Below are 13,045 nucleotides of genomic sequence, written 5' to 3'. Positions count from 1 at the left end.
GTCAGGGCCTTTTGGTCTATGGCTAGGACTTTGGATTCTATTTGAAGAGTGACAGAGAAGCCACTATTGGCTTGGGACAAGTGAGTTATATCATCTAAAAGATGCTTTGAACGGGTCATGGCTATTACTGCCACAATATTCACCTTATAGGAAAAGTAGCAAACATCAATGCCTATATCACCAATTTTAAAATCAGAAAATGTCTACCTATGCCACCAAGTTCTTCTAAGTAGCTTGGTAACTTAGGCAAGGCCCTCAATCTCTTCACACCTCAACTCCTCACCTATCACATGAAGAATTGATTGAAGTCTCTTCCAGGCCTGCCATTCTATGATTCCAGAAAGTTCAGTAGACTTAACTATTATGTTGGTTCTTTTACTTAAACAAATGGTTCTCAATCAGGGGCAGTGTTTCCCTGTAAGATAAGATTGGCAATTTCTGGAGACAGTTTTATTTGTCATATCTGGGAAGGGAATTGCTATTAGCATCTACTGGGTAGAAGCCAGGGATGCTGTTAAATATCCAACAGTACACAAGACAGCCACTCTAAGAAGAAATTATCTGTCATTAAAGCTTTTGTTTAGGAACCCTGATTTATAAAACAATAAATTCACACATATACATTTTATGGCATTGAAATGAATGCTTTTCTGCCTTTAGATCCCCTAAGGTCCTGACCCAGCTTACCAGTTTGCTGTTTATCCAAGCCAAGGAAGCTACAAGCTATTTGCTCTTAAGTGATTTTGCATCTTGATTCTTTTTTATATGGGTAGAAAATCTAAACTTAAAAATAGACTATATATACCCTAGAGATTAGAGCTCTATCTGATGTGTGAGGGGTAAAAATTTGTTCCCAGGATGTAGGCTCCCTATTCACTTCACATATTATTTCTCTTGCTGAGAAAAAACTTTTTAGTTTGAATTCATCCCATTTGTTGATTATTGGTTTTAACTCTTGTGCTACAGGTGTCTTATTAAGGAATTTGGGGCCTGACCCCATGTGATGGAGATTAGGGCCAACTTTTTCTTCTATTAGATGCAGAGTCTCTGGTTTGATTCCTAGATCCTTGATCCATTTTGAGTTAACTTTTGTTCATGGTGAGAGAAAGAGATTCAATATCATTTTCTTGCATATGGATTTCCAGTTTTCCCAGCACCATTTCTTGAAGATGCTATCCTTACTCTGTTGTATGCCTTTAGCACCTTTGTCTAATATAAGGCAGTTGTAATTTTGTGGGTTGGTCTCTGTGTCCTCTATTCTGTACCATTGGTCTACCAGCCTGTTTTGGTGCCAGTACCATGCTGTTTTTGTTACTATTGCTCTGTAGTATAGTTTAAGATCTGGTATAGCAATACCATCTGTTTCACTCTTCCTGCTTAGAATTGCTTTAGCTATTCTGGGTCTCTTATTTTTCCAGATGAATTTTATATATAATTGCTTTTTCTATTTCTGTGAAGAATGCCGTTGGGATTTTGATTGGAATCTCATTGAATCTATAGAGTGCTTTTGGTAATATGGCCATTTTAATTCTGCCTATCCACGAGCAAGGTATATCTTCCCATTTTCTAAGGTCTTCTATTTCTCTCTTTAGGGTTCTGTAGTTTTCATTGTATAGATCTTTCACCTCTTTTGTTAAGTATTTTATTTTTTTGAGGATATTGTGAATGGGGTAGTTTTCCTCATTTCCATTTCAGAGGATTTGTCACTGATATACAGGAATGCCTTTGATTTATGGGTGTTGATTTTATATTCTGCCACTTTGCTGAGTTCATTTACTAGTTCTAGAAATTTCTTGGTAGATTTTTTTGGGTCTTCTAGGTATAGAATCATATCGTCAGCAAATAGTGCTAGTTTAAGTTCTTCTTTTCCTATAGTTATTCCTTTAATTTCTTTCGTCTGTCTAATTGCTCTGGCCAGTGTTTCAAGATCTATGTTGAATAGAAGTTGTGAGAGAGGACATCCCTGACTTGTTCCAAAAAAAAAAAAAACAAAAAAACAAAAAACAAATAACCCAGTCAACAAATGGGCCAAGGACCTGAACAGACACTTCTCAGAAGAGGATATACAATCAATCAACAAATACACGAAAAAATGCTCACCATCTCTAGCAATCAGAGAAATACAAATTAAAACTACTCTAAGATGCCATCTCACTCCAGTAAGAATGGCAGCCATTATGAAGTCAAACAACAAGTGCTGGTGAGGATACGAGGAAAAAGGTACACTCATACATTGCTGGTGAGACTGCAAACTAGGTGCAGCCAATTTGGAAGGCAGTATGGAGATTCCTTGGAAAGCTGGAAATGGAACCACCATTTGACCCAGCTATTCCTCTTCTTGGACTATACCCAAAAGACCTAAAAACAGCCTACTACAGGGACACAGCCACATCAATGTTTATAGCAGCACAATTCACAATAGCTAGACTATGGAGCCAACCTAGATGCCCTTCAATGTATGAATGGATTAAAAAATGTGGCATATATATACAATGGAATATTACTCAGCACTAAAAAATAACAAGATCATGGCATTTGCAGGGAAATGGATGGCATTAGAGCAGATTATGCTAAGTGAAGTTAGCCAGTCCCTAAAAAACGAATGCCGAACGTCTTCTCTGATATAAGGGGGGTGACTCAAAAATGGGGTAGGGAGGAAGAACATGAGAAGAAGATTATCACTAAATAGGGAAGAGAGGTGGGAGAGAAAGGGAGGGAGAAGGGGAATTGCATGAAAGATAAGAGACCCTCATCATTATACAGAATACATGTATAACGATGTAAGGAAAAAGAAAAACAAAAAGAAGTGTGTCACATTAGATTGGGTAGAGAGAAGTGATGGGAGAGGAGGGGAGGGGAAGGGGGGAATGGAAGGACAGCAGAATAAAATAGACATTATTATTGCTGTATGTATATACGTGACTGCATGACCAATGTGATTCTGCAACCTGTACACTCAGAAAAATGAGAAATTATATCCCATTTGATTCAAATGTATGATATGTCAAGATCATTGAACTGTCATGTGTAACTAATTAAAACAAACAAAAAAGAATTATTTGCATAATAAAATCAATCTTTCACATCACAAAAACAAAACCAAAACAAAATAGACTATAAAAACAACATTCCAGTAATGCACAAAGAGGTGTCTTAAATTATGCCTACTTATATTAAAAGTAACACCTCAAATACTGAGTGTGACTTCAGGTAAGTTACTTGACATCAGTTACATTCAGAGGCTGAGACCCTCTGGCATAGGGATATTGTTTTCATGATAATTTGTTGCAAAATGCTTAGCCCAGTGCCTGGCATAAGGTAAACATTCAATGAATGTATTGTAATTTGCTAGGTAGGCTGCATATGGCCTGAAGTTTGTAAATTATTTTTTTACTTTTCTGGAACATTCCCTGTTCTTCCCAACTCATCCTCCCATTCTCTTTTCATGTTTTCTTTCTAATCTGATTATAAACTAAGAAATTAACTTCTACTCTACAGACTTTAAGAAATGGGTATAAAAGTAGTTTCTAAGTGAAGGCCTGGGGACCTATACTTAGGACAAAAGTGTATGGATTTCTGCATGTTGACTGCTTAGAGGCTTTCTTAATTCCTATATTCCCAGTTATGTTCCAAGAACAGAGCTCTGACACATGAATGACCTCTGCATGTTGTTTCTATCATATCATAGTTAGGTATTGAAAAAAGTTGCCTCATTAGCTGCTATAGTTTGGATCTGGAATATCTCCCACAGGTGCATGTGTTAAAGGCTTGATCCTTACCTTGGCGCTTTTGGAAAGTGGTAGAACCCTTGATGTGGGGCTTACTGCAAGGTCTTTAGATCATTGAGTGTGTGTCCTGAAAGGGACCCTTGTGTCTTTCAATTTCTCTTTTACTTCCTAGACTTGAGGTGAACAACATTGTTCTGCCACATGCTGCCCACAATGAGGTAGTTCCCTGAAACAGACCCCAAAGCAATAGGGCTAATCAATCATGGACTAGAACTTCCAAAATTGTGAACCAAAATAAACATTTTATTAAGGTGATTATTTCAGTATTTTTATTACAATAACAAAGATAACACCTTAACTATTTCATTTACAGTGTTTAGTAATCCCTTAAATTTTAAAATGCTTTCAGTGCTCAATCTAATCAGCAGAACCTAGAATGTCCTTAATGAAAACATATCATAGTATTTGTAAATAAGCTTTGAGAAGTTATACTCAGATCTATGGATTTTAAGCACATAATATTTTTAATACTTATGAATAAGAGTTTTTAATAGTTAGACTTAAGGAAGACAAAATCTTTCAAAGGGAAAATGTCATTTTTTAAAAAAATATTTTTATTAGTTGTTAATGAACCTTTATTCCTTTATTTTATTTACTTATTTGAATCAAACCCAGTGCCTGACATATGCTAGGCGAGCACTCTACAACTGAGCCACAACCCCAGCCCGGAAAATGTCATTTTAAGTGTAGCTTTTCCTAAATCTTTTTTTTTTTTTTAATGACAGGCACTGTTGGTTCTCTCCTTCTTCCATACTGGCAACCACCCACCACTACATCCTGGTTACATGACCATGCAGCAACATACATTTCCTAATTTCTTTTGGACCTCTTGTGGCCAAGTTCTGGCCAATGAGTTTGTGTAATTTCCTTTCTCTTCAGGCTGGAGCTATATTTGTGGCTTACCATTGGGTTATTACACAAGGGTGAAATAAATTTTTGTCTCAAGTCATTATTATTTTGGATGGGCCAATACAAAAACTTTATTTCAATAACACATTGAATAAACTGTCAAATATTTAAATCAGTTGTCATTTTAAGGTTCCTGAAAGTTTCATTTTCAGCCATTCTGCACAATGATAATACTTATGTAATTCTTAACCAAGATTAGATGGAAAAAATTAACAATTTTAAAAACACAAGCTTGAGCAATAGTTTTTGTTCTATTAGGGCTGTACAATATTATTAAAATAACAGAAATAACAATGTGATGAATTGAGTCCCATCATCTGAAATAGCAGGCCAAGGTTTAGTTTCCCAGGGCTAAATCTCCCAGCATTCAGGTATTAGCCATGTGCAAATTTAGCTGTAGATAAAAGACATATTCCGTTATCAGAGGTCTTGGCACAATGGGTATTTGTTAACTCTGGACTGACCCTTGCAGACTCTCAAGCTCCAGAACGTTATGCCTGTGAATGATCTCAACTATTCCAGAGGTGTGTCACTGGATTACATGCAATATTAGGCCTTGCTTTTTTACCTAAAGAAATCTGTTTTAGTCTAGAGAAGTTAAAAAAAGGAAGCAATGTTTTTAGTCCAACTACAAACCTGCACTCATCTTTTTAGAAGCTCTTCCTTCAAAGGTGAAAATAGTCATGAGAATAATAATGTCAATAGCTATCTTTAAATCTTAACTTGATAGTATTATTACATTTCCTAAAATAAAGGCTGGGAAGGCAAATATTTATTTACACTGCAAGACAGTAGCATCTCCTCCATCAAATTATATGATCCATAATGGAGGGATGTTTACTGCTAATATTGCCAGTACTTAGGAAGGCTCTCAATGAATCTAGAATGTATGTGCCTTGGGATTTAACAGTTATGACTACTTATTTTTAGAAACTTTAGAAATTCTCCTTACATATAATAAATGAGTTTGGGGGTTCTTTAGTTATTTTAGATTTCTATATGACAGAATGTATTTTGTTTGGTCTATGGTTAATAATTAAATTGACAATCTCAGGGCTGGGGTTGTGGCTCAGTGGCAGAGCACTTGCCTAGCATGTGTGAACACTGGATTTGATTCTCAGCACCACATATAAATAAATAAATGTCCATCAACAACTAAAAAAAAATGTGTATACACACACACACACACACACACACACAGAATCTCATTTTTTACCAGAGGAATCCTAGAATGGAAGCCCACCTCTTCTGTCACTCCTTGTTTCATTGTGGAAAACTCAAGTCTCTGCTCAGTTTTTTCTCAGTTGTAAAAGGAAGGAAATGCTTTCTATTGTGTGAAATTGTTTCCACACAACATAAAATCATCACTTTTTGACAAAAAAGTGATTTAATGTTATATAATCATGACCTTATATTTTAATCAGTAAAAGGCTGAAAAATACTATGCAAAAGCTTTTATTCTACATAATTAGCAAATAATTCTGAGAACTATTTCTTGGGGAAAATTTCAAATTTAGCCATTTTAATCAAATGAGAAACTTTATTTTTAAATATCTAATCACATAAGCAAGTCTCCCCAATTCCTCACTCTGAATAATTTTTCCAGTCAGGTATTAGTATCACTGACTTTTAATGGCTCAGCTAAAGAAATAAAGTATGAAATCCTAATACAGTATTTTGTAAGTTTGACTGGAAATCATATATATTAAATTTAATTGTTCATATACAAAGGTTTTGGCCTTCAAAAATAGCAATTTTATATGGCACAAAATAAATGTATTTAGTATTAAATACCATGAATTAGAAATAATAGCCAAAGCCTCCCAGTTGTTCCTTCTATTCTTATCATTTCCCGCCTGTAGGGGTGTGGTGGGTGTTTCTTCTAAAATTTCACAATCTTGTGTGGCAGGAATTTGTGTCTCTCCTACATAGCAATTTGCAACTTATGGTTTAAATGACTATTTTTTGTTTTGTTAACTATTCTAAGAAGCTAATATGAAAAAATAAGTGTTTTATAGAGAGAATATACTGGAAATTCCTTAATGTTCCTGAATTATTTAACTCAGTGGTTCAAAAACTTTATAATGTTCATAATAATCTATAGAGAACTGGTTAAAACAGGTTTCTGGGCCCTAAACCCAGAGATTCTGATTCAGTAGGTGAGAGTGGAGCTTCTGAATTTTACTTTCTACCAGATTCAAAAATTATGTTTGGTTTCATACTTTGAGAACCTCTGAGCTTGGGTCTAGAAGACTATTTGTAACCAGGCATTTTCTCTTTGGTCTTTCAGCAAATAAAACTAAAGCTTATGAGGTTTGAAATAAATTTCCTTAAAGCCATTTTCTCGTTAAAGTAGTATATATTAGCTCAGTTGTAAGGTAATTAAAAATTCCAGTTGCTTCAGTCTACAACTCAGGATAACTCCGAGGAATTTGTTCACCTGTCCACTCTATAGAACGGTACTGTGTTCTGTCCTGCCAATAGGGCAAGGGTCGCTCCAGACTTACCCTTGGAGCTTTGGCCCTAATGGCTTCACTTGCTTTATCAAAGGCAGAGCGTCCTACTTGACAAACAGCAGGAGGCTGATAGAGAAGCGCGGGGGGTGCCAATCTAAGAGACCAAGCCTGACATGCTGCGGTGAGTCCACCTACTGCCACCCTCGAGTGAGTTTTCTCTCCAGAGACCTTTCCTGAGCGCAGGGAGACCAGTCGAAGGGAAAGGCCACCCAGAAGCAGCGAAGTAGGCAGCGTCCCACCCACCAGAGATCTAGTAGGGAGCCAGTGCCTGAACCGCCGTCTCTGGGTAGTCCCTGGATTGCCGGCGCCCAGGAAACTACCCGCCAGAGGGCCAACCCAGCACCGACTGTTATCCGGAGAGGCGGCGCAGGCCAGGATTCAGGAGCGAGCTTGATCTCTCATCCCAGTCCCCTCCCTCCTTCTCCGGCTGTGAAGATGTCCGCCAAGCCCGAAGTTGGATTAGTGCGTGAGGCTTCTCGGCAGATCGTGGCCGGTGGTTCAGCTGGTAAGGCCCGGGCCCCCCTCTGCTCCGCTCAGCCGGAGACTAGTCCTTTGCCCCATTGCGTGCCCCGAAAACATTTCTCAGACAAGCTTCCCGGCCCAAGTTTTATCCTCTTTCTTAAAATTCTGCGCGGCCGGTTCAATACCTGAGCCCGCAGAGCACAAGGGCAAAGGAAGCCAGAGCGTGCTGAGAGTGCCGTGTGTCCTAGATAAAGTCGCCTCGGCACTGATGCCAGCAGCTCTTGGGTTCCTGGCCTTCTCTGTTCCTAGGCTGCAAGAGGCGGGCGGCACCAAGTCTTGTAATTTGAAGGAAGTCTTTTTTGCTTTGCTGGCTATTTTGTTCTGTTTTACTTAAGTTTGCTAGCACTTGTAGATTCTCTCCAAGGTAGCACAGATCTTACACAGATCCTTCCTTGCTCATCAGAGTATTAGGTATGACTCCACAGGGCTTCTTATTGCTTACCATTCTTTCTTGGGAATATAATTGCGCCATAAATAGGCATATTAAAATTAAATGCATATTTTAACACACAAACAGTTGGTATAATGGAATTACAATTTATGGAGAGTTATGCTGTAGGAGAAAGAAGAAAAACCGTTAGCAAATGATATGTTATAACCATTCTTGGCAATAATTGTGTTAAATGTAGCTGGGGAAATTTACCATGAAATTATGCACATGGATTTTAAAAAATATTTAAAAGTGTAATTGATTAATTTAATCTTGCATACAGTGGTGCGTTTTATTATAAATACATAACAATTACCATAACAAATAAATACCACAATTTAATAAGTGTGATTATTCCTTTAATAAATTATGATGATACTAATAAATCATAGTAAGACAAGGACAAGAAAATGTTTAATGTTGATTAGTAAAATTTACTATATTTTAAAACAGATTTGGGCTATTTATAAAGGACTACTACAAATTATGACCAGTATCATTATGTTGAATCTTAGGGGTACCACAAGCAACTAGATGTGTCACAATGTGTACACTTTTCTGAAGTTCATATCTCATTATTAATTATTAGTAACAATTGAGGCATTAATTTCTTATAGGTAATTGTGGATTGTCCACCCATTATGATGTCAGTGACCCTACTGCCTACTTTTTAAGTTGTTTCCCAGTAGGGGTGATGAACTTGCACTGATTTATTCACAATTTTTGGTGGATTTCACAATGGCCACGGCTCTGCTAGCTCTACCTGACTCACTTTATTCCCAGTCTGTGACCTTGATCAAAGAAAACTCACTTGTCCCAGAGGGAAAGTTGGAGCTAGTTGGTTAACATCTTAAGCTATGAACAGTGATTAATAAGCATCTGTATATTGGTGATTAATAAGCATCTGTATATTGGTTTAGATAATAATAATATGTATTAGGCACAGCTAAACTCAAAGGATGTTAAAAGTAGATTAAAATTTAATTCTATTTATGGTGTTTTGTTGGATAAGTATTTGGCATACATATAATGCATGATGCCATCATATAGTCTTTTTTTTAAAAAAAAAATATTTATTTATTTATTTATTTTAGTTTTAGGCGGACACAACATCTTTTGTTTGTATGTGGTGCTGAGGATCGAACCCGGGCCGCACACACGCCAGGCGAGCGCGCTACCACTTGAGCCACATCCCCAGCCCCCATCATATAGTCTTATGATTGTAACTAGTATGAATGAAAATTAGGACATTTATAAGATAACTTTAAAATAGTAGAATGGTTAATTTATATAGTTTGTACTATGGGGTTTTTGATAAGTGATGAGAGTAATTTATACTTTCATCAGAGTGAAAAAGAGTACTTGGCCAAAAGCATTTCCATAAGACTTTATTGCAACTGTAATAAATGCAATAATCCTTTTGCATATACTAGATAAAGGGTCAGAAAAAATCAATATACAAGAGAAGCATAATTTTAATAAAAAGAAGATGCATTTGAATTTCTAGCACAGGAATTCTGATTTCTGGTACTATCATCTCTCTATGTATTATATGATCTTCTGGTTGTAAAGTTCAAAAATACATTGTAAGGGAATGTTCTCTTAAGAGAAAAAATATATAAACTGGGGAGGTTTATTGGAGAGCTAGCAGCATGTCTCATGGCATTTAAGGTCCAGTGTGCATTTCTGAAGAGGAGAAGGAAGTAGATTCTCTTCAGCTCTTACTTCTTTTCTTTGTCAAATGGTCAAACATCCCCAAGGCAGCAGGTTGGTGGCTAATAATAGGGCCATAGTGTTACTACTACAGCTGTTAGGATGCCTTGGCCTACTCCACACATTTGCCTGATAAAGAAAACATGCTCAAGTGGATTTAGTTCATTACAGCTGAAGTAAGTTATATTGTACCTAGTACTCCAGACAACACTGACCTGAAGAGGTCGGATGATAGACTATGAGTGACTGGCCCCTTGCTGTTGAGGACCTACCTCTGAGTAGCTTTATAGATTTGTGATGAAGTCTACAGCTGTAACATAGATAGGGGTGAGATGGAAAGTCATGTGCTTCACTGAAACCAAGGAAATGGATGAGAAAGGCCTTGCAGCAGTCTTCCATTAGATAATAGTCTTCCTTTAGGGAGGAAAAGCTGCCTTTCAGCAGCTAACAGGGCAGCTTGTCTTTGTTTCACTTGGATAACTCACAGAGCATTCTGTCAAGACCAGATTAGGCTATGATTGGGCCTTGCCATCCTGGCTTATATAGAGATATCCAAGTTTGTCAGGGTGTACACTTGACAAACAGGGAGAGTTATTTCTCTGTGCCATCTTGGTATCCTGAGCATTGTTGTTTCTTGTAGGTAACTACTGTTTTCAGCTTTCATTGAGCTCTTCTATGTGACAAAACCTGGTCTCCAACAGCTTTTAAATATCCATGCCTTTGACTTCTGTTCCCTGGTAAACATCAGAGACTGACTTGCTTTCCTTTAATTTTTGTCCAAAATCCTAAGGAAAGACTCAAAACAATCCAGAGTTGACAGGGTTCCACCTCTACATCAATCAGCTCTAGCCAATCCCCTTGTGAATGTGTGGTGCTGTTGTGCCAGATTTGTGGGACCCCAATAGACCTCCAGGAGCCGAATCTGATGCAATCACACAAGAGTCTTTATTGCAAGCTCGAGCCTGGACTCACAGCCATTCCCAACACAGCGGTCCCAGGGAGTGAGTACTGGTCCTTTGTTCAGTGAGATTTTATGTTTTGGGGGGATACTCTATGCGTCACAACATCACACAACAAATCATTCCATACCACGGGAAAATCAAACAACAACTCTTAACATTGATTAGCACATTCAATGGCAGAAACAAGTTGGGTAGGGTGATTGGTTAACACAAGAGGGGGGTTCCTTTGAACTGATTGGTTTAGGCCATGAGGGGTGTACGTGCTAAACTACATGGTTTCTCAACATGTTATCAACCACCATAAACTACTTGGGGGTCATCTTGCATTCCAGGTATTTTCCCTGTCTCATGCTGATTGAAGGTTGCTAGGGGAGTTCCTATGGGTCCTAGCCTGAGTCAGGGACACCTGGCACCACAGACCTCTCCTGTTATTTACAGACAAACAACTCAGCAGGGTGGGTATGTGTTTAGGAGTGCTCTGTGGGTTTTTCCAAGGACAAAGTTCACTCCCCCTTCCTTAGACAGGCTTTGCTCTGAGGTAGAGGCTTGTTTCTCAAAAATGGAGTCACATTAGTTTTTCATTCCACCCTTTGTCTGGAAACTTGGGAACCAATCATGGTTCCCTCAGTTGGAGGTCTATATGGGCAGGCCTTACATCTTGGTAGGATTCTCCTTCTGAGTCTAGGGCTTGATAGTGGGTACACAGAACCAATATCTGAACTGTTTACTCTGTTCTTGATGAAAGCCATTAGCTTGTTCACAAGTGGTCCTAAGGTTGACACTAGAGTAAACAGTAACCCTCAGGGGACAGTCCTTAACTTTCCAGACTCACTCAAAATTGGCCTCCTGACTCGATTTACCTATCTACACTGTCTATCTATTTCTGGCTTCATTCCCCCTTTAATTTTAGGAACTCCTTATTGCTGTAAGGAGAAGGGGCGATGGCTCATTCTGGCTGCTTCAGAGCTAATATAGGGCATCGAACATGAGGGGACTCGACGTGAGAGACGATGTGGGGGATGTGAGTTCCCTTTTAGAAGTCAGTTCAGTTTGAAGTCTGGTTGGGGAAGAACAGGTTGTAAAGTCATCTGGGGATGGGTGCTTCTATGAGAGAAACAAAAACCATGAGTACTGAATAAATGTTACAGCAGTTGGAACATGTCACTGTATAGAAGTTCCCTCACCAGGCTTTAACATCTCCAGTTATCAGGACTGTAAACATAACGTTTAACTTTTAGTGTTACAGATGTCCTTCCCCATAAGATACAGTTTAATAATTTAATGTCATCTGATATTGCAAGATCCTTTTACTAGTATGACCTCTGTGTCTAATAGAGAAACCTTTAGTTCTGTTACTCAGGGCTGGATAATCATACTAGCAAACACCAAGTCTACCTGTGTAGGTTAGAAATATCTGTAGGCCTTAAACTAAAAACTTCTGTCTCTGGCAGCTCCTCTTGATAGTTTCTTTTGATAATTATCAGGCATTCTTGCCTAAGAATCTCTTCTGTAGCCTCCAGTCTTACTTATTCTTGGGGGCTAACACAAGGTGTAAACCTTAAGTTACATTTAACTATTATTATTATTTAAAATGCCCAGGAATAGCTGTGTTTTGGTTTTAACTGTCTTTGCTAAGTATTTAAGATGAAGCAAGTCAAAATGACTTTTGTTTCTATCTATTGTTAACAGCTGAGTTTCCATGGGAATCCTGGGGGAACTTTGGAGCAGCTTTTCAGTTCTGCTAGTGCCATTTGCGCTAGGATGGATCCAGGTTTTGCTTGACCATGTGGATTCCCTTGGAAGCATCAGGGATGTCTCCCTTCTCCGGTGAGAAGCAAATGCACTGATTGGCTTTCTGTTCTCAAGTAGTCTCATTAATCTCCCTGATGGGGAGGTTATGTGGCCCAGAGTTGCAAAGCTCTTTAGAGAAGTCCCCTGCTCCCTGGATTCAGACTGACTCAGAGGGCAAGAGCCAAACATTGGTTTTCTTGGCCCTTTTAACTTAACTTTAATTTTAAATCTTAAACATCCAGCAAATCAATTTCATCAGAGTACTGGGCTTTAATGTCTATCTCTCTATCCTGTAGGTGATAACTTATCATCTTACATTAACCTAGGTTGTGTGTTCTTAAAACAACACCTCTGCAAAACATTAACAAGCAATCTTTAGACCATTTATAAGAAAACTACAAAACAAAATTAACA

General features: G+C 38.1%; 1 protein-coding gene and 1 long non-coding RNA gene across 6 annotated transcripts in view; one reads left to right on the top strand and one right to left on the bottom strand.

Moving 5' to 3' along the window:
- Positions 1-13,045, top strand: part of Slc25a21 (solute carrier family 25 member 21) — a 538,394-nt gene that overhangs the window by 13,632 nt on the left and 511,717 nt on the right. Inside the window, exons 1-2 of one of the 5 annotated variants that reach the window (XM_071607838.1) lie at positions 7,651-7,718; positions 12,530-12,667. The exons of 1 other annotated variant lie outside the window; for it this stretch is intronic. In XM_071607838.1, the coding sequence (XP_071463939.1) occupies positions 12,625-12,667 (43 nt within the window). In that variant the 5' untranslated portion in view covers positions 7,651-7,718; positions 12,530-12,624. Of the gene's footprint in view, positions 1-7,401; positions 7,719-12,529; positions 12,668-13,045 lie in introns of those variants that run through there. 3 more of the 5 variants (XM_071607837.1, XM_027929668.2, XM_071607841.1) reach the window with 3 other exon arrangements.
- LOC139704689 (uncharacterized) lies at positions 4,011-7,414 on the bottom strand. Its single transcript, XR_011706600.1, has 2 exons — positions 7,205-7,414; positions 4,011-5,091 (listed from the first exon to the last, which is right to left on the bottom strand). It is a non-coding gene; the product is annotated as an uncharacterized lncRNA (long non-coding RNA).

The sequence above is a fragment of the Marmota flaviventris genome, chromosome 2, assembly GCF_047511675.1.
Source record: "Marmota flaviventris isolate mMarFla1 chromosome 2, mMarFla1.hap1, whole genome shotgun sequence".
NCBI lineage: Eukaryota > Metazoa > Chordata > Mammalia > Rodentia > Sciuridae > Marmota > Marmota flaviventris.
The sequence above is the reverse complement of the archived record's forward strand: the minus strand, read 5'-3'. Positions and strand labels throughout refer to the sequence as shown.